This window comes from Apaloderma vittatum, unplaced genomic scaffold, assembly GCF_000703405.1.
Source record: "Apaloderma vittatum isolate BGI_N311 unplaced genomic scaffold, ASM70340v1 scaffold28859, whole genome shotgun sequence".
NCBI lineage: Eukaryota > Metazoa > Chordata > Aves > Trogoniformes > Trogonidae > Apaloderma > Apaloderma vittatum.
This window is the reverse complement of record NW_009737462.1, coordinates 389-26,307: the sequence shown is the minus strand read 5'-3', so window position 1 is coordinate 26,307 and position 25,919 is coordinate 389. Positions and strand designations below refer to the sequence as shown.

General features: G+C 41.3%; 2 protein-coding genes across 2 annotated transcripts; one reads left to right on the top strand and one right to left on the bottom strand.

The window, feature by feature from the left end:
• The first annotated feature begins 351 nt into the window (after positions 1-351).
• Positions 352-17,464, top strand: DNAJC2 (DnaJ (Hsp40) homolog, subfamily C, member 2). The gene is made up of 16 exons (XM_009877341.1): positions 352-558; positions 1,138-1,213; positions 2,218-2,316; positions 5,973-6,114; positions 7,281-7,361; positions 8,116-8,181; positions 9,903-9,994; positions 10,093-10,214; positions 11,002-11,151; positions 11,450-11,538; positions 11,625-11,694; positions 13,244-13,428; positions 14,694-14,794; positions 15,737-15,844; positions 16,637-16,791; positions 17,315-17,464. The coding sequence occupies exons 1-16, from the start codon at positions 352-354 to the stop codon at positions 17,387-17,389; spliced, it is 1,818 nt and encodes a 605-aa protein (XP_009875643.1). The 3' UTR covers positions 17,390-17,464.
• Positions 17,465-17,480: 16 nt separating this feature from the next.
• PMPCB (peptidase (mitochondrial processing) beta) lies at positions 17,481-24,659 on the bottom strand (the record flags this gene model as incomplete). Its single annotated transcript, XM_009877340.1, has 12 exons — positions 17,481-17,697; positions 17,793-17,868; positions 18,074-18,162; positions 18,238-18,323; positions 20,261-20,421; positions 20,972-21,115; positions 21,726-21,838; positions 22,406-22,485; positions 22,945-23,143; positions 23,539-23,668; positions 24,106-24,192; positions 24,519-24,659. Coding segments are annotated over 12 exons (1,371 nt in total), but the record flags the coding sequence as incomplete, so codon positions are not given.
• Between the last annotated feature and the right edge of the window lie 1,260 nt (positions 24,660-25,919).

Genomic DNA, 25,919 nt, shown 5'->3' with positions numbered 1-25,919 from the left:
GAACAGGGGAGCGGGGAGGCAGAGAAGATCCATCCACGTTCAGTGTTGCCGTCGCGGTTCGCTCCTCTGTTGCCGAAGCGAGGAAGACAGTAAATACCCCTTAACACGTGCGTTCCCTTGCCTTGAAAGCATCTTTCGAGATTGGAGAACGCCGGCAGAGACCGACCCGTAGGCCTGCGGTCTGGTTCCTGCAGTCTTTAGAGCAGTCTGGTGGGTTTAGAGCCAGCTAAAAGGTTTGGCCGTCTGTAGCCTCGTGTGATGCAGTATTTCTATTGGTTTGGGTGGGACTTGATTTAAAAAAAAAAAAAGGAAAAATTAAGAAAGTAAACCACAGAAGGTGAAGTTGCTTTTATGTTTTTGCTTATAGCATCAGTACTCTGTCAAGTGGAACCTGTGGGAAGATGGTTTGAAGCATTTATTAAGAGGAGAAACATAAATGTTTCTGCCTCTTTCCAGGAGCTAGAAGATGAGAAGGAACTTTCTGAAGAATCAGGGGATGAGGAATTGCAGCTTGAAGAATTTCCGTTGCTAAAGACCCTTGATCCAAAGGACTGGAAGGTATTCAGTTGCTACAGATCAGTGTTAATTGTTTTTGCTGGAAATCTGTCCAAGTTATCTGCCATTCCCAGCTGCTAAAGACCCTCTTCCTCCTTACCTCCCATCTCCATCTGAATTGGTTTGTGTCTTTTAGCACTATAGCCACGTTTGTATTTTCCACGTGTAACCAGTTGAAGAGGGGAAACTGAAACACACCTTGGGATACGGTCTTAGTCTTGACCTATTGTTTTTCGTTTTACTGCCTGTAAGCAGTAAAAGTGCCTCTTCTTATTCTGGAATTACATTAGCACTCTTCATATTAGAACTCTCTGTGATTCGGTGCTATAATCTGATTTAGATTAAGCTACTTGAATTTCTGTAACAGAGGCTTAATTTATTGATACTTGGTTATTCAATAATTGTGGCCTTTATGACAGTTGTTCTTTTCCCAATATTTATCGAGAAGGAGAGGAATTCTGCCTCTTGCTTTTAAAAGGTGGGAAGGAGATCTATTTTTCTGCATGTGTTGCATGGCAGCTTTTTAGTTTGCATTGATCAGTGCTTATTAAGGTTTGTGTTGTGTTTTTTTTCCCCCCTCAGAATCAAGACCATTATGCAGTTCTTGGGTTAGGAAATATACGATACAGGGCTACTCAGAAACAAATCAAAGCAGCTCGTAAGTACCTTTCCTGCACAAGCATATCCTTTTTTCAGATGTACACAGCTTTTCCATGCGAAACTACATACATGTCACAGACAAGGTTTTTACTATTCCATAGGCCTAAAACCACATGTTTTTTTCATTTGTGTTGCTTCGAGTTGCTGAAGTTGTGGTATGGTAATATGGCTAGACTTTCTGGCAAAGAAGTCAGTTTAACCCCCCCCAAAAAAAGACGATCTCAGTAGCAACTTTAGTAGATACTCTGTTTGTGCTAATTATATCTTAGGATTTAAGGCCTAAGTAAAGAGAGAACTTGACCACAGTCTTATGCGTGTACTTGGTGTTTATTATCCATGGGCGAAGTTCAGGAGGCTTCACAGGCTCACAGCTGTGGTGTCCTCACTAAATTTCATCTTTGATTGTGGTGTCCTTACTAAATTTCATCTTTGATTGTGGTGTCCTTACTAAATTTCATCTTTGATTGTGTTCAGAACTTGAGTAAAGGGATAAAGGGATTTTTATTTTATCTGAACTACTTTGCTTTTCACTAGATATAACAATTAAAATTTTATTAATTGTTTTTCTTTAGTTTTTCAGTAGGATTGCGCAGGGAATTGCACAGTCTTGCACAATTAAGGTCCTGAAACTGTGTTATGCTTCTTGAAGCTAACTGTACACTTAGAGTTGCTGAAGCACTTTGTTAGGCGTCGTATTAGAATAAGTCCCAGAAAGTCAGTGCTTTTTCAGCCGATGAAGGTGGGATAGAGGATCTGAGGTGTGGTGGGTTTGTGTCCCAGCAAAGATTAAATAATTTTAATTCTGACAAGAGTGTTAAATGAAACAAAACTCATTCACTCTTGTTGTTTTTTGGGGTTTGTTTTGGGTTTTTGGTTTGTTCAGGCTTGTTTAAGAATCTCGCTAGAGAAATATTAATTGGAATTACTGTGTTACATTGTAGTATGCGAGAAACAAACTGTTGATGACGAAGTGTTTCTAAACATAGTGCATCTGTTTGCTAGATAAATCCATGGTTTTGAAACATCATCCAGACAAGCGAAAAGCTGCAGGGGAACAGATAGGAGAAGGCGATAATGATTATTTTACGTGCATAACTAAAGGTAAGCAGTCGATCTCTTGTATTAGATACTCTCTGACATGTGATTGCAGGGATAATCTGAAATGTATTTGTGGTGCTTTGTCAGGCTTTCAGAGATTTTTCAGTTACTAAAAAGCCAGAGGAGTTCCATAGCATTTTGGAAAACTGCCTCGATGAATTGTGATCACACTCACACAGCTTCCCTCTGGCAGCCCGCAGCTGTTTGCCTGCCGGGCCGCTGGGTGACAGAAGGTGAACGCCCGTAGGCGCGTATGCAAAGGTGAACCGCTAGAGGTAGCCACGTACCTGGAATAAACTGGAACACTGTGAAGTAATTCCCCTAAGACACCAACAGCAAGGAGAAAAACCTAAATTGTAATCTACTAAGAGAGTATCTGTTGGTTTGATGTAGGATATCGGTTCCTTCAGCTGCTCTTTTTGCCTCGTAGAGGACAAGTGAACTCAAGTGAGTAACAGTTCCCTTGTTGCCTTTGGTGACCTAGAACTCCACTGCTGGCCAGTTCCACTGCCATAGGGAGGGTTCTAGGCACGTGGTTTATGCCTCTAGAAGTGCTTTGATGTGTGACTTTTTTGGTTCATTTTAAACAATTTTTTTTTGACTCAGTAAGGTTAAGGCAGGGCGAGATCTTGGACTTTGTGCATTCTAAACTTCCTTCTGAGGGTCTTCTTACAATACTAGTTAAAACATTAGATGATATGCTAAACAAGCTAATGATGTTTTCAGCCTCCTTTAGAGTTATTGAAAGGAAAACCACTGCCAAAGGATTTACTTTTTTTCTGTATCACAGAATTGTTTAGGTTGGAAGAGACCTGTAAGAAGATCAAGTCCAACCATTAACCTACCAGTGCCAGGTCTGCCACTAAATCGTGTCCCTAAGCACCACATCTATATGTCTTTTAAATACTTCCAGGGATGGTGACTCCATAGTTGTATTCCTGGCAGAAACTGTTAGATTTTTATACTAAGATCAACCTGCATCTTAATTCAGGAATACGCTCTGTGTTCTACATGGAAGGAGCAAAATATGGTTCCCTTTCACTGCTTATGAGCTTTCTTAGAGCCACTAAGATCATGGGGATTGGAGCATCTCACATACAAGGGAGGTTGTAGACAGGCAGGGCTTGGTCTGTTCTCCCTCGTGGAGAGTGATAGGACAAGGGTAAACGGATTTAAATTGCACCAGGGGAGGTTCAGGTTAGATATTAGGAAGGATTTCTATACTAAAAGGGTTGTCAACCATTGGAACAGGCTGCCCGGGGAGGTGGTTGAGTCACCGTCCCTGGAGGTGTTTAAAAGACGGGTGGATGTTGCGTTGGGGGGAATTGTTTAGTAAGTTGATAGGGCTGGGACAAAGGCTGGATTTGATCTTCTAGATCTCTTCCAGCTGATACAATTCTATGAAAGGCTGAGAGAGTGGGGTCTCTTTAGCCTGGAAAAGATGAAGCTGAGGAGGGATCTCATCAGTGCTTACAAATATCTAAAGGGTGGGTGTCAGGAGGATGGGGCCAGACTCTTCTCAGTGATGTTCAGTAACAGGACAAGGGGCAGTGGTCACAAACTGGAAAACAGGAGGTTCAGCCTAAATATAGGGAAACACTTCTTAGCTGTGAGGGTAGCAGAGCACTGGAACGGGCTGCCTGGAGAGGTTGTGGAGTCTCCATCCCTGGACACATTCAGAACCCACCTGGACATGTTTGCGGGTGATCGTGCTCTGGCAGCTTGGACTAGGTGATCTTCAGAGGTCCCTTCCAACCCCTACCATTCTGTGATAAGTTTAAGAATAAACAGAAAGGAAAGCGCAGAGTAGTGTGGAGGAGGAGTAATGCTTCCAGGCAGCACCTTGGAGGAAGGAACTGCTGCATCAGGGAGGGGGGAACAAGGGGTAATGGAACGGAGGGAAGAAACTTGGAAAATCAGGAGTACAGAGGTGGGATTCAGAGCTGGGTCTGTCAAAGGAACGAGTGGGAGATACAGTGCTGGGGAAACTGAGAATGTGGGAGTAGAACTGGGGATCTGCATGGAAGGGTCATGTCTCAAGTGAAAGAGGAACCAATGGATGTGCACAGAATTTCTTGCATCAGGAAAATGGTGTGAGGGTAATTGAAGCTCCTAGCCTGCAATGTAGATGATAATTGGGGTCATTTAGCAAATTGGCAGAGGGAGGTCCCTTCCCCTCTGGTGCTCGTTGGTGCTCCCTTGCATTCCTTTCTTCCCTGTGAGCTGTGAGACCAATTTACAGAACCACAGAGCACCGAGGTCTCCTCCAGTTTATTGCCTCTAGAGCTGACCTTCGCGGTGCAGTGTTCTCTCTCTGGGGATGCAGTCGGAGAAGCCTGTGAATGACTGCAAAACAAATACGATTCCTTTGACGATTTCTCACTCTTACTCGAAGATAGTGGGTGTTGTAAAACTGACAAAGTACTTCCTTCACAGAAAACAGGAGTTTACTGAAGCTACAGTGTGTGATTTCCAGGTTATAAGATTCAGTAACATGATTCTCACTAACTTCAGGACTGTAAGAACCAAAGAACCTGGGAGTGTGTGTATGGTTTGGCTGGTAGCTGCATGGTGTTCTGTGCTCTTTCCAGCTGCCCTGTTTTCAGCTGGGGTAGAGTTAATTTTCTTCCTTGTAGCTGGTGCAGTGCTGTGTGTTTGATTTAGGTTGGGAATAAGTTGATAACGCACCAATGTTTTTGTTGTTGCTGAGCAGCACTTAAACTAAGTTGAAGACTTTTCAGCTTCTCATACTGCCCTGCCAGCGAGGAGGCTGGAGGGGGGTTTTTTTGGGGGTGGAGGGGGGGCACAAGAAGCGGGGAAGAGACACAGCGGGGACAGCTGCCCCCAGCTGGCACAGGGATGTTCCATCCATCACATGGAACAATAAAACTGGGGGGAGCTGGCTTTGGGCAGGGGGGGATGGAGGGGTGGTAGCCGTTTCTCAGGACTTGGCTGGATGTAGGTCAGCGGGTGGTAATACTTGTTTTGTATGTTTTTATCATTCTTATTATTTTCCCTTCCTTTCCTGTCCTATTAAACTCAACCCATGAGTTTTACCTCTTTTTTTTTTTTTTTTTCTGATTCTCTGCATGGAATGGTGGATTCTCTCCACTGCAGGAGAGCGAGCGAGCGGCCAGTGTTCAGCTGCCTGCTGGGTTAAACTAAACTGCCACGCCAAGTCTCAGCATCATGAGCTGCAAAAATTCTAAAGAACGGCTCCTGTTCTTGCCAGTTCTGATATTATATTAACCTGGGGGCTGCTTTTACTCCAATGTTTGTCTTAGTACACTGTTTTGTCACTTTTATCTGCAATGATCTGGTGTAGGATAAAAGCCTAAAGATGTCATGGCCAAACTTCCAATGCGTGAACCGAATTTACTGCTATAAAATTATTTGAAATATAATCTGGCTTGTTACGTCTCAATGGTTAAATGTGTTGTTTTTCACAAGCATTTTCCTCCTACTTACTTTCTAAGAGGAATTGACAGCAATGCTGTTTGGAGTCTCAAATAATTAAATGTCAAGCTGTGCAGAATGATAGAACAAACACACATCTGAGAGCACCTTTTTAAACATTTAGAACCTTTTCTATAACATTCCCATGCTGTGAGGACGACTCACTTTAATCTCTTGGTTTACGTCTGGTAATTTTTTTCCAGCTTATGAAATCCTATCTGATCCTGTGAAACGACGAGCATTTAACAGCATAGATCCTACTTTTGATAATTCTGTACCTTCCAAAAGTGAAGCAAAAGAAAACTTTTTTGAAGTTTTTTCACCAGTTTTTGAAAGGAATGCCAGGTAAGCTATATCAGATTGCCTGTTATGTTGCTGGAGAATTGGCATTTGCAAACTTTTCTGGCATTGTGTTTGTAACAGGTGTCATTTTAAGGGATGCTGGGAGATGCATTAGTTTGCTAGAACTGTACTACAAATAAAGTAGTGCATTCCCTGTTATTTAATTTTAAAATAATCCGATTTTTCACCCTCGTGGCATTGTGTTTGAGCCATGAGATACAAAAAAAAAAAAAAGGTCTGTTCTCAGCTCCATCTTATGTCCTTTTTGTACAACACATCACTTCATCTTGAAAGTACTGTACCAAGTGTGTGTATGCTACTGACTAAAAATTCTTTTTTTATTATTTTTATGGGGGTGAGACATTAAGAGAAGACAATAGTTATGTTCACAATTTAGCTGGTTAAAAGAGAAGACAGATGTAACCATCAGTATTTGGTGGTTCTCTCTTAAGGTGTGTGACTTTTCAGCATTTGACTCACACTTGCCAGTTACTTTGTATTAAGGCTGTCACAACAGAAGTCTAGTTCACCTTTCACCAGTAGGAAAAGAAGTGTTCTATTGTTTGAGGCACTTTACAACACGTTTCAACAATCCATTGATTATTTAAAGGAGATTTATAGAATCTTTATCAAGTATTACAGAGGTTCAGACCCAGATCTGTGGTTGTCAGATGGGTTGTTCCCTTCTTTGCTTGGAAACGGATGCTGTATCATGGAATAACAAATTCTAGAGCCTGTGATACATTTCCCTCTTTGTAGGGGAAAAAAATGAATGGTGGCAGAACACGAACTATGCCCTCGTTAGAATATGTGGGAAATTCCCTGCAGCCTCCCACAGAGCCGAGTGATTCAGAGAACACCTTTTGCCTGCTTTCTGTAAGCGTGGAGAACTGACTATCTGTAAAGATAGTTTGTGCTGTCAGGTCTCGTAGGCGCACGGAACTCGGGCAGGACGAGCTTACTTTTCTGAGGGAGCTTCCCAAAAAAGGGCCTAATCTAGAGAATTTTTAGAAGGAACTCTCCTGATTTCTCTGTCTTTTCTGGTGCCTCTTTCCTGTGTTGGTGGGAAGAAGCCTCTGATTTGGTATTTTGATTCTGTACTTAACATGGGCCATGTTACAAAGTAAGATTAGATATACTATTTCTTGAATATATCCATTTATTTTCAGGTGGTCAAATAAGAAAAATGTTCCTAAACTTGGGGACATGAACTCATCATTTGAAGAGGTAGACGCATTCTATTCATTTTGGTAAGTTAGCCGATACTCAGTTTCTACTCAGAATATTCAAGACGCGTGATACAAAGGGCTTGCAGACCCCTTTGAATGTAGGTTGTTGGCTGTGGTCTGCTCTGACCTGATAACATCAGGAAATTACCTGAGAGCTGTTTGGTGCCTTCCACAAAGTGAGCTGGCTTTCTCTTCACTAACACATCTGCCTCCGAAAGTCACAGTTCCAGCGGGAGCTTCTGACAGTTCTCTGGCCACGGTGGCTGTGAACCGAGTTGAGCCACAGACTGGGAGTGGAGTTCATCTCGCCCAACTGGTGGTTTTTTGTGGAGGTGTCTACTAGGTATTTAAGCTCCCCTAGTTAAGGGAGGTCTGTCTAGTCCAATAAAGTCAGTAGAGTTGATGGCTTGACTTACCTGCTAAATACGGACGCTTACATAGATTAATTTTGCTCTGAACTCTACAGACTGCACTGTATCTTCGCTGCCAATAATTAGGAGCTTAGACAAGTGCACGGTAGGCGTTTAGAGTTAGGTGAGACTGATCGCATGTCCCACACTGCAGAGAGATGTAAATCATCACTTTCAATAGCATCTTGCATTTTGACTTAACACTGGAATCAGTTGACTTAATAGTGGAGTCATTGTAAGTTATGTATTATAAACTGTAAATCACAGAGTAATTGCCTACAAAAACTAATAGTTAAAAAGGTAGATTATTTGTAATAGTTTTGCTGGTTTTTCCCACTCCTTTTCGTTTTTTAATTTTACTTTAGGTATAATTTTGATTCCTGGAGAGAGTTTTCCTATTTAGATGAAGAGGAAAAAGAAAAAGCAGAATGGTATGTAAGTAAAAAGACATGTGAAAGGAGACTGAGAGACTGATACAGCAAGATTTTTCAATTATTAGACTAAAAGTCATAGGAAGAAAGGTAGCCAAACAGATTGAACTCCACTCTCCTAGCTTAGTAGTTGGTTGTGGACTTGAACTGGAATGACACTGGGCTTTGCTTTGTCTCATTTGTGTAATTGAAATAGTTCTTGCTTGCCTCACAGAGGTGTTTCTGAGGCGCTTTGAAATGTGTGTTCATTTAAGTTCAGACTTGCAGTTCCAGCAAGTCCCAAGCGCAGGTTGAACCTGGAGCCAGAACAGAGGGGATGAGTAAGCAGGTATCATTTCTCTGTCCAGCTCTTTATTAAACTGTGCTGAGACAAGTGATACTTGCTAGTGTTTAGAGAGATTAGTTCTGATGGCTTGATGCTAATAAAAATTGTGTGTTTGTTGATGTAGAAACAGTTGCTGAATTACTTGGCATTACTCAGCATTCCACTTGTATCCTTCCTACAGTTACAAACACAGAATGGTCAAGTTAGAGCATCGAATCGTTTAGTGTAGCACATACTTCAGAGGACGCAACCTTTCACTTAGTCATCCTGGTATAACCACAACTGGCATTGGAAGAACCTCTTCTTGCGAGTTTGAATATAAATCACTTTTGTCCTTGGATTTGGTGTTTAGCTTGCTTTGTGGCCAACAAGTGTGCCACGTGCAGGCTGTAGCGAGGCATCTGTTCCTCTTCCCTTAGGCCTTTTCCTGCTATTCCAACTTTTTGAGCCTTTCTGGATCCAACGTTCTCTCTCCTGTGAAGGTTCTGTGAACGCACTGTAATCAATTCCATATCACTTACATTTTTGATAAATTACACACAGTAATCTCTAGGCTTCTCACTGGAAGGGCCTTGAATTATTTGTGTAGCTCTTTTTTGTGTTTTTACCTTTTTAAAAAATGGTACCTCGTATGCTGTACTTCAGAGAGAGAACTACCTTTTGGCTTCTGTTCAGATGGTCTCATGATTCTTATTATCCCTTCTTGCCAAAGGTGACGTTGCTCATGTTTTAAACCTCCAGTCTACTTGTAGTAGCCTCCTACTCTGTTACAAGGATTTTCTTTGTTCTGAGGTATTTGTTTGGGTGGATGAGGACACAGACCCCCACTAAAAACCTGCCTCTTTCTGACAGCACTGACAGATATTTTCAGGTTATTTAGTCAACCAGCGTTTCATCTGTTTAACCTGAGCTGTATTTTCTTGGAGTGAATCTGGCATGATTTTACTGCCATGTCACGGTGCTTCAGAGCAAGTGTTCTTTCTGTGCAGACAGGTTTACTTGGCATCACCTGTATTCTATGAAATGAGGTAATTGATGTTGATTATATTGCTGCCCTTTAATTAAACTGTATGCCAGCGTTTCACTTGTTTTGCTTGGGTTTAATGTTTAGATCAGCAAGTGGATTGCCTTTTGAAAATAAAGCTCGTGATCTCATTCCCTGAAATGGCAGATAAGCAGCTTGTTTTGTCAGGTTTACGCAATGGTGTAAATGCTTAGCATTTTTGACATGAGCTTGGGGCCTAGAACTTCATTTTTTGAAGTCTACTTTTGAAGTATTCAGAGAAAAACATCTCTGTAGGGAAGCTTTTTTTTTTTTTAAAGTTTGTTGCTGAATTTCTAACAGAGTGACACTGTAGGGTATTAGCACTGAAGTAACTATGCTTTACCCTTTCAGTCGAGATGAAAGGAGATGGATTGAAAAGCAGAACAGAGCTGCCAGAGCACTGAGAAAAAAAGAAGAAATGAACAGAATTAGGACACTTGTTGGTGAGCATGCAAACTGCCGGGTTTTTAAACGGAGATTTGTTAACAAACAGTGGAAATCTGGTTTTCTTTTGTATATGATGCATCCTTTCTTCCACCAGACAATGCGTACAGCTGCGATCCCAGGATAAAGAAATTTAAGGAGGAAGAAAAGGCAAAGAAAGAAGCAGAGAAGAAAGCAAAGGTAGAAGCAAAACGAAAAGAACAGGAGGCAAAAGAAAAAGTAAGTTAACTGCATTATTTGGGTTTAATTGTTGGAATTAGGGTTTAAAGATGTCTTGTCTTTGATCCCTGTGCAACAGGCAGGGCCAGACTGGCAGCCTTTTGAGAATGAGAGGAAAACATGGAACACATATCTGAAACCAGAAAACACTTCTAGAATTGAGTTCTGTTGTTGCATACACTTCCTCTGGTGCAGGGGCAGTTGTTAAGTTCTGTGGCCTACTTTCTTTAACATTAAATGGATACATTTAATTGCTTGGCTTGTGCATCTGGTCTGTGAATGGTTGATTGGCATGAAATACTTGGAGGTAACATAATTAATATGAACAGTTTGGAAAAGATGGCTCCAAAACCAGTGCCAGGAATGAAAGAGAACTGTGAGGTGCTAGACTTGAAAGACAATACTGGAGTACTGCAAGATTTTTACATTAATAATGATGCTGGCGAAATACTGGACGGCTGCATTTTTCCGGGCTTATACTCTTGAAGCAGACATAAGAAATTTCATACGGTTTTGTATCTTCATTGTGAAGGAAGGCAGGATTTTTAAACTAGGTGTCCTCAGAATGAGTATTTGAATTAATGCCAGCTGTGTATGTTTCATCACCTCCCTCGAAATTCTTGGAAAACAAAGCATTAAAGTATTGATGTATTTTAAAACAAACAAAAAAAAATGCAAAAAACCCCACCAAAAACAGAAACTGCATATTTTAATACTGAATGACTGAATGACCCTATAACAATGTGACTTTGTTGAGTTTTTCTTGTTTTTTTCCTTTTGATTGCAGCAACGACAAGCAGAATTGGAAGCAGCACGGTTAGCAAAAGAAAAGGAGGAAGAAGAAGTTAGGCAACAAGCATTAGTAGCAAAAAAAGAAAAAGAGATACAGAAAAAAGCTATCAAGAAAGAAAGGCAAAAACTGAGAACGACATGCAAGGTATTTAAGTACTATTCTAGTGAAACACAGGTTACGTCAGTGAAATTCCTGTTTGCTTAGCTCAGACCCTGTCACCTGCTTGCTTGCTCTTGTGGCTGGAGATGGGTATGGAAAGTGGGTTTACTAAAAAGCAAAATGCTAAATCACATACTTGTCACATGGTTTTGAGTTATGGGTAAAACTGGCCAAGAGGTCCAAACACAGCAGTGGCTGAAGAATGCTGCGGGTTAAGCCTTTGTCTGAAGGAACAGGACAATAAAGTTCAAGAACTTTGTAGAACATGTATTTCTGCTTCCAGAACTGGAATTACTTTTCTGATAATGAGGCAGATTGTGTTAAAATGATGGAGGAGGTGGAAAAGCTTTGTGATCGTCTTGAGCTAGCAAGGTAAGTCTTCCTGCTGCTGATTGCTGCTCGTTTTGATACCCATCTTTCTACTAGCTATCCGTTGTAACTTAATAATTTATTTTTAGTCTGCAATGCTTGAATGAAGCACTTACATCCACAACAAGGGAAGGAGGAAAGGCGGCTGTAGTAAAACAGGTAATTATGCTGAGTGTCAAATCAAAATAACAGAATAATTAGATTTGTGAAACCTACGTGACTGAATCAGAATAAGATGCAACGTAGCTGCTGTGGAATCCTGCCCCTTAAACACAAAGACCTGAGTTTCAGAGTCCCCGGCCAGACTTGATCTCTGCTCCATTTTACATAGTGCAGTTCATGGCTGGTGAAATAACCAGGGCCAGCAAAGAAAAAAATATGCATTTTTCATTAGTAAAGGGCACAAAACCTTCTACTTGTACAGTATGCAGAAACAGTTGAGGAATTTAATTTTGCTCAACAGTGGGTAGCAGTTACCTAGAAGGGAAAGAAGGCAGTCAATCTATTCTGTTAAGCAAGAAAAATCTTAGTTTAAGGATCTGTGACCTAGGGCTAGATCCACAAAAGTATGTAAGTGCTGCAGGCTCTAGGCACTGGAAGGGCCAGTGGAGTGGATACCAAAGTATGGGAAAAGCAAGGCATTTGGGATCAGGATTTACAAAACTCAGCAACTTCCTGCCCAGATTTGCCAGCAGGGAAAAGCCGTTTGGACTACTAAGGCTGAACCTATGTCCTTCAGAAAGAATAAGGTGCTTTCTCTCATCTGCTTTGGATTCACAGCTTTGAGCTTTCTTTCCAGGTGGGGAAGGTGATCTGTCCCCAGTCCAGGGTCAGCTTTACTCATCAGACAACTTAAGATACAAATCCCTCTTGTTCTACAGGGGACTGCATCCAGTCTCTCTCTCTCCAGGAGAGTGTTGCAGACATGGGACAGTCACCTTTCAGTCTCTGTTAAAATTGCTCCACTTTTGCACTAATAAAAATTACCTATCAGATAATTCTCCTTTGGCCATAAAGATTTTTATCACGAGATAGACAGTGAGAAACCTATTCTGAGCATCCTGCCAATAGGATAAGCACACAGCCTTTTTTAACATTGCCAAGACTGGACTGGGCATATTCCGAAGCAAATCCGTTAAAGATACGTCACACCCCAGGCTCAAGATGTGCGATGGATATTTTAACGTTCTGCTGAAGTGCATGCCAACAAACTACACGTGGCCATCTAACCCTGAGTAAGTTAATGCTAATTTAGTACAACCATAGTAACTGAGAAGCTCTGGCACAGCCAGCCAGAGGTTACAGTTTGGTTGGAAGATTTGGGAACCAGTGTATTCAACATGGATGTTTAATTGCCCACACCAGTCACTCCAGGTTCTTAATGCTTTTGTGGATCTGTGCCTCTAAGTCAGGCGTTAGATGTTCACACTAGATTCAGAAGTTTTGCCTTAATCCTGGGAGCATTCATTGAATTTCCTAGTGAACTTGTGATGGATTCCTGTTGTGGCTCCTAATCTGGGATGGCCAAATTTATGCACAGAATGGAGGGAAATAATACTAGAGCAGATAAGCTCCTCCATTTCCTTACACTTAATGTACAGAACAGGAACTAAGCAAAATTCAAGGCTCCAAGCAATCCCAGAGGGAGTTGTGTCACTGTAAAATGGAAAAATATATGAATAAATAATGCTTGTTTATAATCCTCCAGATAGAAGAAATAAATGAACAAATAAGGCGAGAGAAAGAAGAGGCGGAAGCTCGTATGCGCCAAGCCACAAAGAGTTCAGAAAAGTCAACCACTGGTGGTGGAGGGGGAAGCAAAAATTGGCCAGAAGATGATTTACAGTTATTAATTAAAGCTGTGAACCTCTTCCCAGCAGGGACTAACTCAAGGTACCTCTCGGATTTGGTGTTGAAAGCCCTACTAACAATTCTTAATTAAACAACCATAATACAACTTATTTTCAGACTATCCCTAGTAAGATGTTGGTACAAGGGACTCTTTAAACTTCCTCCTTTTCCTTGAGTGATGAGCATCATGTGGTTTGTCTTCCCTTAGCACCATGCTCTGCACATCACTGGCGTTAGCTCTGGCTCCGTATCTTGTTTTCCCCAAAACCTGGGTTTTAGTCTGTCAGCAGGATTGTGCTGAGCTGCAGACTTGCAAAGGGCTCGCTACAGGATGGGCTGTCGTCATCAGAGTAGAAAATTAAATCAGAACAGTGACCACGAGGCAGATGGGTAGGAATGCAAGTGTGTAATGTACTCCTAGTAGCTCCACAATAAAAGTGAGGCTGTTTTCTCCTCGACCATGGCAGGAGGAAAACAGCCAGAGATAAGAATGAAGTGCTCCAGCTTTCTTTAATGGAGAGCCAGGAGGGAAAGGCTGGGCTTCACAGAAAGCAGCACTGCCAATCCCCTTATTAGTAAGCATCAAGAACAGGAGTGTGTTGGAAATCCTATTCTTTCCCAGGAGTGAAATGCCTTCTTCGCTTAGGATTCACAGATCTGAAGCCTCCATGACAAGATTTGAATACTTACTTTTAAAAAACCCAATCTGTCCTACTCTTCAGGGAGAGGATACCAGTACCTGTTTCTGCGCCACAGCTCAGCCGCCAAGAGTATTCACTGAGAACACAGGCCTAGGTACAATGCGCTGTGTGATCCGGTGCAAATTTCCCTTCCATTTTCTAAGACTGCACTAAGAATAATTTGAGGGCTGTTCCAAGTCTCTCCTGGTGAAGAATACGTTTAGGTATTCTTTGGAGGGGGCAGTGGAAACAGGGTTAGTAACCTCTCAGCCCTTTCAGTGCAGGCTGCAGGATTTAACGTCAGAGGTATGCAGGGAATTGGAGGAACACAACAGCGGCACAGAGTTTTGAGGATTAGAGGCTTGCACTTAAACAACTACATTCTCCCCCATCCTTTTTCTGTTTAAGAAGCCAAATTCACCCAAGCTGAACAAATTCTTACGGCAAACTTCTGCATTTAGTGACTGAAAACTTTCCAGAGTAGTTACCATGAAAGTTTATGTGTATTTAAGTATGGTTAAACTTACTTACAAGTTGATATAAATGGTTACAGGAGCTTTAGTTTATCTTCATACAAGCTACAATATTATGTAATATTCTGTTTTCCCCTTTCTATTCTTGCTTTAGGTGGGAAGTTATTGCCAATTACATGAATTTGCACTCTACTACTGGAATAAAACGAACAGCAAAAGATGTCATCAATAAAGCAAAGAGTCTCCAAAAGCTTGGTATCTATATTACATTATTTTTGTGAAATAAGATGGTCTGCATGCTATTGTACGGTGTTATTTTCTTTGAATAATATTGTGTTTCTATATGGAAAATCTTCTGTATGTCCCCAAAAGAAATGTAGTTCAGATGGGAGATTTAGAGGAGCATTTACAGGACTTGGTATTTTTAGCCTCATGGCTATTGTGCAAGTTGCCACCTCGTAGTGATTCTCCAGAATTCTTCTGGTCAAATTTGATGCCCAGGTGTCTAGGCCCCATGCATTGCCTAGGCTCCTCTACGCTCAGAGAGACAAATAAGCATTTGAGAACGTGCTCTACAAAGGAAGGCATCTAGAATAAATGGAGTTTATGAAGCTAGAGAGATACTTTAAAAAGATGAATGAAATTCAGCACCACAGTGAGACACTTAAAATTAACGTGGCTCATCTGCCCTTGTGGTAAACAAAGCCTAGAGAGCTCTGGAATAAGTTCTCAAGGAAAAATATTCCACTATAGAAGAAGAAACACTTAAGTTTTCAAGAAGTCTCCATTGCAAACCACACACCTGCACAAGGTAGGTGCTCCCAGTGACTGCTCTGACATGCTTGTGCTTTCAGTAACATGAGTTCTGTGGCACAGCCTTTACATGAGAGAATCATCCCTCTTGATTTTACTGAAGTTGCAGATTCAGGCTTAAGCTTATATTAAGGAAGTGTTCCTCTGAGAAGTATAAAGGAGGAGAGGGCGTGAGGAGCCTGACACTTTGAGTAAAGTTTATTGGACCCTGAAAGATGATTTTTTTTTCCCAATCAATTTCTTTACCATCATTTTAAAGGAAGTAAGAATTATATTTTTTGATTATGTAATTAATGTAAACTAATAATCTGCTACACAGTGGTTTTATTATTATACATGGCTTTAATTTTAGTGCAATAATTATTCAATGTTTGTTGCTCATAGACCCTCATCAAAAAGATGATATAAACAAGAAAGCCTTTGACAAATTTAAAAAAGAACATGGTGTGGTGCCTCAGATGGACAGTGCTGCCCCCTCGGAACGATTTGAAGGTAAAGGCGAAAGGGGGAGCCCTTCTTACAGAGTAGTCTCTCCTGTGCCTCTTAGAAAGTAATCCCAAACTTAAGACTTGCTTACAAACAACCTTATTATCTTTAAAAAATCATGTAATAAGTAAGAAAGTGATTCAGGCTCTGTTGCTGTATTTATTTACGGGTTTCTGGTACGCACAGTTAACCAAAGTTCACTAAATGTGACAGCTTGCCTCCTGGTGAGGCAGCAGGTTAAATCTGATGCTGCCTACTCTCTTCCTCAGAGGGTCTACATTTTCAGGTAAGAGTAGGCTTGAAGGGATGCCCTTGAGATATAGGATCATCCTACAACCATGTTTTGGTCTCCTGTTAAACCTCAAACACCTCCCCTCAAATTTTCCAGACACTTGCAAAAGGCTATCTTTCCTCACTGAACATTGCTTAGTGAAATGCAAAATGAAAACTGCGCTGCTGCCCTAACAATGTGGCTTCACGGGGCAGTGACAGTGACCTACCACCCGGCTGACAACTAAAGATGTTAACTTCTAACTTCTCTGTGCTTTATTGAAAGATTCTATGGGCCACTTGCCCAGTTGCTTTCAGGGTTGTGGCATTTTGGTTGTTTGTTTCTTTTTTATTCTAATTATTTCATGATTTTAGCACTGTGGAGCCCTTAGGTCAGACTAGTTGTATCAGAAAACCGCAAGGCTTTTAAATCAACTATAATAGATTTTATAATATCTTCTTAGGCTTATCTCTTAGACTCCCTTCCTAAATATTTTTTCTTACTCTCATTTTTGCATTTAAAAACAGGATCACCTTTAGATTCATCCCCTTGGACTACAGAAGAACAAAAGCTTTTAGAACAAGCACTGAAGACTTACCCAGTAAATACTCCTGAAAGATGGGAGAAAATAGCAGCAGCTGTTCCAGGCCGGTCAAAAAAAGACTGCATGAAGCGATACAAGGTACCTCACCTCCTTCTAGGACTGCAGTTAGCCCAGGTCTTGTTAGAAACGTTTGCTTCTACTGTTGCGTTCCCTGCCAAGGACAGTATCCAACAGCAGCAAACTAGCACAAGGTGGAGCCTTACAGAGAAACTTTGAGGCTTTTTTGGTAACTCAACCCCAGAAGAGCAGTAAGGACTCACTTTTCCTCAGTGAAAGTAGTGGCTCTGGAAGCTGGGAAGGAAAATCTGTCTCATGAAGTCTGTCTTTACAGTTTGACAGCAAGTTTCTCTAGATGATAAAGTCCGATCCCTAGCCTCCTGTAGGTAAAGTTACTGCTGCAGGGGAAGTAGATGAGCATTGACCTTCCATTAATTCATTTGTTTCTAAGAGAAAAGAGTTTAAACTGTTTAGGTTCTCTACTATGTTGAGAGCTAGAGTGTTTCAGGCTGAATAGATGTAGCATTGAAAACCAGAGCATTGTTAACAAGTTCCGCACTTAGATACACGTTTGTTTGTTTGTTTTTCTCGTCCAACTCTCCAGGAACTCGTGGAAATGGTCAAGGCGAAGAAAGCTGCTCAAGAACAAGTGATGAATGCTACTAAAGTTAAGAAATGACTCTTACTGACAATCTTTGTTTTGTAATAAAAATGCAAATATTGTACATGTTTTCATTCCTTCCTTAATTATACAGATACACAGGACTAGCTGGTTCTTGAGTTTTAATCTTTTCAAATGCATTTCTCCAACTCAAAAGCTTTAAACAGGGGCTGTGGTTGTGGGGTTGGTTTTGTTTTTTGGTGGTCGTGGTTTGTTGGGGTTTTTTTAAAGCTCAAACACACTTTCAGTTCTTGTTATTCACTACTCACGAAGCCAATACATGCCACTGCAGATTTTGTTATACTCTGGTAGTTGTTCAGTTGGACCTGGAAGTTAAGGAAAGTTGGCCGTGACACATGCTACACTGATACCAACTGGTGTGGAAGGGTTATGGGAGAGTAGGGAAACTTAGAAAACATACCCACGGCAGCAACTGCAGGATGCTTATCATAGATGTATTTTGTGCAAACTTCTCTAATAGTCTGGGCATCGATAGCCTAAAAGGGGTAAAGAGATAGCCTTGTTACCAATCCCATTTAAAAATGTATTAAGAGCCAGTGATGGTAATTTTGGATAAGCCAGGGAAGAGGCAACAAAACAGTGTGACAGTCAGAAGTGGTCTAGTTCCTGTATTGTTATTTCCCATAGCAATTAAATTTCTTAAGGGCTTAATTTAAGAGCTGCAACATGACTGCCACTTACTTCAATCCTTGCCTCAAGTTCTGGAATTGGGATTCGGCGCTTATAACAAAGCATTTGTCTTCCAATATCTTCACAGATTGGTGTGGACCCTAAAATTGGGGAAAATACAGTTCAGTTATCAGCATACAACTCCACTAAAAACAAAAAGCTCTTATAAGTCTCACCATCAAGTTGCAGCAGCATATTTGTCTTTAGAAGATTTTTCGCTCGAGCTACTTCATTTTCTGTAACACTTGTGCAAAGTCTTATCCTAAAAAATAGTTTAAGTCCAAAGGCATTAAATAATGGTAACAAGTAGCACACAAGATTGCTTGCGATAGAGGTGCGTATACGTTAATACATCCACTAGGTATGTCTTTTCTAGAGATAAGAGCTGGTAAGAGAATTTGTTAGGGAAACAAGCCACAGGATGCAAAGCAGCAGTGTCAGATTAGTGGGTTTTGGAAGCATAGCAACAGGCCCAAGAGCAAGTTCTTCCCCCCCACAGAAAAGCTGCATTTCATTTTACTAAAATGATTATTCTACACCAAGCGTAGCCCAAACTTACTACCTTAAGAATAGCTCTTGCTAAGATAACAGGAGCCAAACAAAGTAGGAGAGGTAGCTAGCCCAGAAAGCAATCCGTTACATCCTGGCTCGTGGTGGGATCATGATTCACCACATTGCATAAGGAACGTTTCACTAACACCAGGGGATGCCTTAGATACCTTAACACATTCCTGTTACAGGAATGGTTTGTGTCTTCCCTAGTGCGAGGCTGCAGTGAAAAAGATGCCACTTTTCCCACAAGTTGTTTACAGAGATTTCATAGAATAATGGTACATGAGAAGTCATCTACACAATGAAAGAAAGCTTGGAAATGAGGAATTTCTTTAAACTGTTGTTTCATAGAATCATAGAATGGCCTAGGTTGGAAGGGACCTTAGAGATCATCTAATCCAACCTCCCTGCCTTGGGCAGGTACGCCTCTCAACTAGATCATCCAAGCGGACCTTGAACACCTCAAGGGAGGGGGCAGCTACAATTTCTGTGGACAATTTATACCAGAGTCTTGCCACCCTTGGACTGAAAAATTTTCTCCTAAGATCCAATCTAAATCTGTTTGCTGGGGCCAGTTAGCTCAGTCAGTTGAGCGTAGCGCTAACAACGCCAAGGTCACAGGTTCGATTCCCGTTCGGTCCCCATGTGTTGCCTGATCTAGTCGCGAGGTGGTGTCCCTGGCGGCAGGGAGGCTGGATTAACATGATCTCTAAGGTCTCTTCCAGCTTAGGCCATTCTATGATTCTATGATTTCCCCTTGTCCTATAGGTGGACACTTTCGTAAAAAGTCCCTCCCCAGCCTTCCTGTAGGTTTCCTTAAGGTATTGGAAGGCAGCTATCACGTCCCCCTAGAGTCTTCTCTTTTCAAGACTGAACAATCCCAGTTCCCTTAGCCTGTCCTCATAGCAGTGGCTACTTCACTCACTTTAAATTAGGGCTCTTAGGTAGTGTATGTCTGATTTTAATCACATCTGCAACATAAGGACTGCAGTTACACTTAGGGACATCTTTTCAATTTAGGTTTAAGCCTTAGATGAATGAATATTATCTTGAATCCCATGTTTCAAAATTTCCTATGGAACAGCTCACATACCTTACATGATTTGATTTCCCTACGTGCTCATGAGGGCTCTGTGTAACACCACCACCTGGTTCGACTTGTGAGGTAGCAGCTGCAGAACCGATAACTACTAGTGGTGTTTGTAGGTACCTGCACATTCATGAATACTGACTCCTTCAGACACACAGTTCATGGGCACTGCATACTGACTTGTAGTTTGAGGTCTGACACAGTTTCATAACTCCTGTCACTTTCAAGTCAAAAAAAAAATTTTAAAAAAATCACTGCTGTATTTTCCTGTACAAGGAATGCTATTATATTAACTACAGTTACTATTTATTCTTCCGGGACAAAAAAAGAAAACCAAACCTAAACCTTAAGCTATTCACTCCAAATAACGGTGTCAGAAATTGGCTGCTGGGACATTGCACAGAGTGTCAAGGTTTAGAAAGCGATGCATTTGTTTCTTCCAGGCAAGCTTAAGCACAGAAACAAAAGTAATCTTTTTACACAGTTGCTTTTTCCCCCCGCTAATTGTATTCCTCCACTGAAAACAGTCTTTTTTAGAGAAAGAGTTGTTAGCTTACCATTCTCTCTGAACAAAGTGCACCATGTCCTGTATAGTGGCTGGCTCGCAGACCATATAGAGCCCCCACAGGCCTGTATCAGTGTAGCAGGTGTTGAAGGACTGGAAACTGTGACACAGGTTACCATGGCAGGCGATCTGGGCAAGTTTACTGGATAAATTCTGCTGAGGCAAAAGTAAAAGAGATTATTTTATGAACTTTTCTGAAAGCCTACTAGTTACCTCCATGGTCTCCTGTTTTCATTTTGATGATGACAGAACATGCAGTAGTATCACAGGCTCGAGTAGAAGCTACTTTTATCCCAACAGTTTCTTTCCTTGCCTCTAATTTCACATTTCCAAGCAACAGCCCAGATTTAAGCTAAAATGATAAAGCTACTTAGGTTTGAGAACGGCAGAGTTACTGATACCTATAGGTTCTAATGACACACCGCTATGAAACATCCTACTTTCCATGACTGACTTCAAAGAAAACTTGAGTTTCCTCAAGTGATCTCTATTTTGGTGGTTTAGAACCACTTCCTAAGATATTCCTGGATCTTGGGCAACAAATTCAGACTCTCTCCCACTCAAAAAAGGACCTTCATGAAGAGTCATAAGTAGCAGGAACACCACCAGAGAGGTTTGAACTCGTCCGTATTGGCAATACCCAAGTCAGACAGGGATCTCACCAGCCCCATTAAAAGCAGGAAGGTGCTTGCAGTTCACTCACCACGCCTCCTCCAAAGGAACGATCCCAGTTACCTATCAGAGTATTGGCTACCATAAGTGGGATTGTATCTGGGTGTGACCAGCCGGCTGCTTCAACAGCTATCGCGATGTGTGCTAAGGGCATCTTGTCATCTCTTACACGGATCTGTGGGAACACAGGAAAGCAGCTGCAGTACAACCCACACACAGTAACGTACATAGGACGTTAGGATCAGGAGACAACCGCTCCCATCACATCTGCACCATAAAGCGGGCACACAGAGAACCAAAAATGAAAGCACATGAAGCTTTATTTAACATCAGCCTTAGCTAGTCTTCCCTGTGGTAATTTCAGAGCACTTCGCCAACAGCAAGCCTAATGCCACACAGAGAGGACAAGTCATTCTACAACTAACAGCAGCAAAGAGAAAGCAAGTGCCTCTGTTCTCTGACATATCCTTTAAATAAGTGATTCTCAACAACTGGAAACGCTCTAATGCCATAGTCAAGAGGATAAAAGAAAGTAGCAGGAGGGGTAAGGGAGGTATCCCTCCAGGAACTGACAAAGCAGAAAAAGTGGTGGCAGTGAGACTTGTCCAAGAAAGGTTGGAAAGTACTGCTTTGGAAATCAGCTACCCCCATCACCCTCCCTGAAGGCAAGAAACCTTTTAATCTGCCGAGCATGCGGCTGAGAAGCTCTCCTCAGCAGAAAGCACATGTTGGTTCTGCTCACAGGGCACATAAGGGCCAGTTCAAAAAGCCATCAAACAGCTTACCTCACTCCCTGTGAAGCTACAAGGTGGCAGGGGTGGCAGTCCTCCTTCCGGAGCAGATGGCAAGTTACCAAAATGACACTTTGCTAGGTCAACTAGCTCATCATGAGAGACCCCTGAACAAAGATATTTCACGTACTTTGTAATGTTACTCTGTAAATTTGAATTGCTGCACAGTGTAAAGATTCAACAAGCAGTAACTTAGTGCTCCCCCTCTTTAATGCCCCACTTCCAAATTTCTCACACCTCCCCATCATACACAGTAAGATCATCATGATCATCCTTAATTCTCTTCAATAGCCTTTGATTAATATTACGCCATATCAAGGTGTTTTCTCTCAGTTTCAAGCCTCAATGTTATTTCCTCTTTCTGTCTGCTTTCCTTGCTATTTCCCTTTGCCCACCGAACTCCTTCTAGGCCCCTCTCTCACTGCCCACATGGAAGAATGACCTTGACCTCCAATTCACTTCTAGCTACTGGCTTAAGAAGGTTTCTGGAACGTTACTGAGGGGAAAAGGGAACAAAAGTTCAAAGGGTATGAAGGCACAAAACACCCAGGGCTAACAATGAACTTCCAGGACCTACTGAACAATGGGTAATTCATCACGTTGTTCCCAGGAACTTGAAAACTATGATTTTAAACATAGTTTCACATGACCCAGGGTGAATACCTCATACTAACCTCCGGCAGCAGCCAGGACCATTCTGGGTCCTTTATAATGCGTTGTTATGTACTCCACCAAGTCGTTACGGTTTATGGATCTAGATAAAGTCAAGGTACCATCACTACTGTGCAAATAAAGTTTATTAAAGTCAAAAGAGATAAATGTATAGAGCAACACAACATCAAAATAATTGTAAGTTCTGCCAATGTGCAGAGCTGTGCATAGAGGCAGAAGGCTAAAATAAGAGTGACATCCTAAAAAATAAATAGGAACTTGATACATTTTGCCTTTTAAAGCTTTTCTCGGTTCCTGAGAAGGAGAGAACTATAACTCAGTCAAGCGGAGATAGGATCCACTAATATCTGATGCTAATTTGAAAACACCACATTTAGCAGTCTCCTGGTCTGCACTGGTAAAAACAAACACTCAAAGAGCAGTGCAAAAACAGTTCCACTTATAGTAATGCCTAACACCTGTTCCCCATGTTTTCAGATGAGTCTTTTCAATACACAAAACTTACCATACAGTTAAAATATAGCCACAAACATGAACATACTTGATGTTTTCAGTGGGTCCTAAAATTGTTCGTCCTAGGGCTGTCTTCTGATAGGCTGTAGCATGAAGGTAATCAAAGACAACTTCTTGTAAATTGGTTTCAACCTCTTGCATCTCTCGAAGTATAACTCCTCGCTCACGCTCGATCTCTGCTTCTCCCAGGGTACTGTTCTGGATGATGTCAGCTAGAATTTCCACGGCTAATTGAAAATAGAGATGAGAATGGAAAGTCTATTTGCAGACTACCAGAAAAATATGGTTCCAAAAGTAACACACACTCCAAAGACCAAGTGACCCAAGATTTGCTAGTAAGATTTGCAAGAGAACAGAAGACTTGTTCTACAGGAAAGGAGAAGTTCAAAAGATATTTTTAACTTTAGATTCTTAAAAGAACAGGATTCAAATATCAACTCCCCTACTAACACTCTCCTTTCCAAATGTGCATTCTAACGCTTCCTGTCAAGTTCAAGAAAGGACTTTTCACCCAGGAAGGAATGGACTGTTAGGCTGCAAAAACATCATTCTGTGCTCCTTCATCAGGAGATGGATAAACATTTCATTCTTTGCTGCTTTTCTGATGAATAAAAGCAGTTACCTCTTGGCAAGTCTTTCGAGAAAGCCTTTGCATAATACACAGTTTGCTCCCTGGATGTATATGCATTCAGATGAGCTCCCATGTTCTCAATCTCTAGTTCAAGGTCTAACTGAGATCTCTTTTTTGTTCCCTGAAATAAAAACAGTAAGAAAATCAAACTAGAACCTTTAATTCACCTACTCATCATTACTACTTCTCGTCTGGAAAAGTCAATGTCAAGAAAAAGTATTCTGGAGAGAAAGCTGGCATACTTATCTCTCCAAGCTTGAAAGTCAGATATAAATCCTACTATGCACCCAAATGAAAATAAAAAGCTGGCAAAACAGGGACTGTGTGTCTTCTAAGAATGGTGCAAGAAGTTTAAAGCGAGTTAAAATTAGACCTGTGTTACTAATCTATAGTTGTGTATCAGCTACACAGAACTAGGACTTTAGCTGCATTTTCTAAGGGAAGCCGAAGTCTTAGTTTTCCACTTTTTTTTTCTCAGTTTGAAAAACTTAGTTATACAACTTTGTCAAAGTTCTTATCAGATCTTTAGCGCTAAACAACATCAATGCTCATACTCACCTTGAAAGCCATATGCTCAAGGAAATGAGCAGTTCCATTGTTCTTCTCATTTTCATACCTGCTTCCAGCATCAATCCAAAGGCCAACCTCATTGGAGAAAAAAAAAAACAACATAACACCACAATCTTTTTACCAGCTAACTGCAACTGTCTTGGTTTTGTGTATGAAATACACTTAGATTTTCAAGACCTACTTTTAAATGTTTTTTCCTTAAACAAAACAGGTTTTCAAGAAAAAGATTTTGATCTTCACAAAAAAAAAATCTAATCACAAATCACTTATAAAAGCCTAAATACTTTCCTAGCTTAAGTTTTAAGAACAATCATTAATAAACATTGAAAAAATGCAATGTAATTCCACAATGAACACACACTAACAGTTATGAAAAAGTGTTCCCTTTACAAGATACCTACTGTGCATGTTGAGAGTCCAGAGTCTTCAGAAGCTACCTGTAAGCCATTTTCCAGGGGACTCACCCTAGTTTCAGGAACGTTTAAGATTACTTCTGTTGCTGCTTTGGCAGCTCTGAGTCTGCTTGTTCCAACATGCACACACTGTAAGGAAAAAGCAACAGTCACACTCAGATTGGTAGGTTATATCCTAGGAAGTGCTTCTGAAAAATCTATTCCTGAACTGAATGTTTCTATTTGTGGGCATTTTTTTAAAGCATTCATTTAAAAATAAAAATAAAAAACCAGCACTGATTTATTTCCCATTACTTCACATCAGGAATGCTTTAACTTGACCCCAAAGAGCAACATGAAGATAACTAAACTGGAGTAGACTGCATCTGCTTCCCTCCAGTCAAACGATCTGACAGAAAAGCATGTTATTGTCATCAGCCAGACACCCTAGGAGCCACATTTGTTTCCCAGTTCTGTCAGCAACCGCCTGCAGGACCTTGAGTACATCCTTTAACATCTGGAATTCTTCTGGGTACCTACTTTCTAAAGTGAAGCGATATATAGTCCAAGGGCTATGTCCAGGACTACAAACCACAGTCACTTATCGTTCAGAACCGGGACAGATACTGAAACTGCCACTTTTCATACAATCACCTGGCAGTTAAAACACATTAAATCAGAATGAGGTAGAAAAGAATGAAAGATGTAAGTTAAAAAAAAGTTTGTTGCACTACTTCAACATCAAATCTAGGTATGTATCCCAAAGGCACCCTTCAAGCAATAAGCTATTCCAAAAATTTTAAATGTGTCAAAGATTCCCCTCACCATGTGCCTGCCCTAAACAAGAAAATACAAAATCCATCTCTCACCGACTCTCCTCTCAGAAGACCAATAAGCTAGATCTCTCAAAATTTGCATATCTTAGGATCACAAGACAATGCAAGTTTAAATTGTCTAGTGTCTGGTCCAACCTCCTGCTCCAAGCAAGATCAGCTGTGGCGTCAGACCAATATGCTGGTCACTGTCTTCCAGGATAGTGAGAAACTGCCCAGCCTCTCTGGGCAGCTTGCTCCACAGTCTGACTGCCTCATGTGGGAAAAAAAAAGGTCTTCATATATATCCATTTTTCCCTCTGTTTCAACTTATGCCCATTGGTTCTCTTTCTGCCACCACGCTCCATTGTAAAAAGCCTGGCTCTGTCTTCCTGACAGCCTTCTCGTAGGTACTGGCAGGCTGCTGTTCGGCCCAGCCAAAGCTCTGTCTTATCCAGGCGGACAAGCCCCAGACCCTCAGCTGATCCTCACAGGGCACACGCTCCAGCCTGTAACCACGTCTGCTGAACACACTCCAGTTCACTAGCGTCCTTCTTACACCGAAGAGCCCAAACCTAGCTATCTGATATGCTATCTG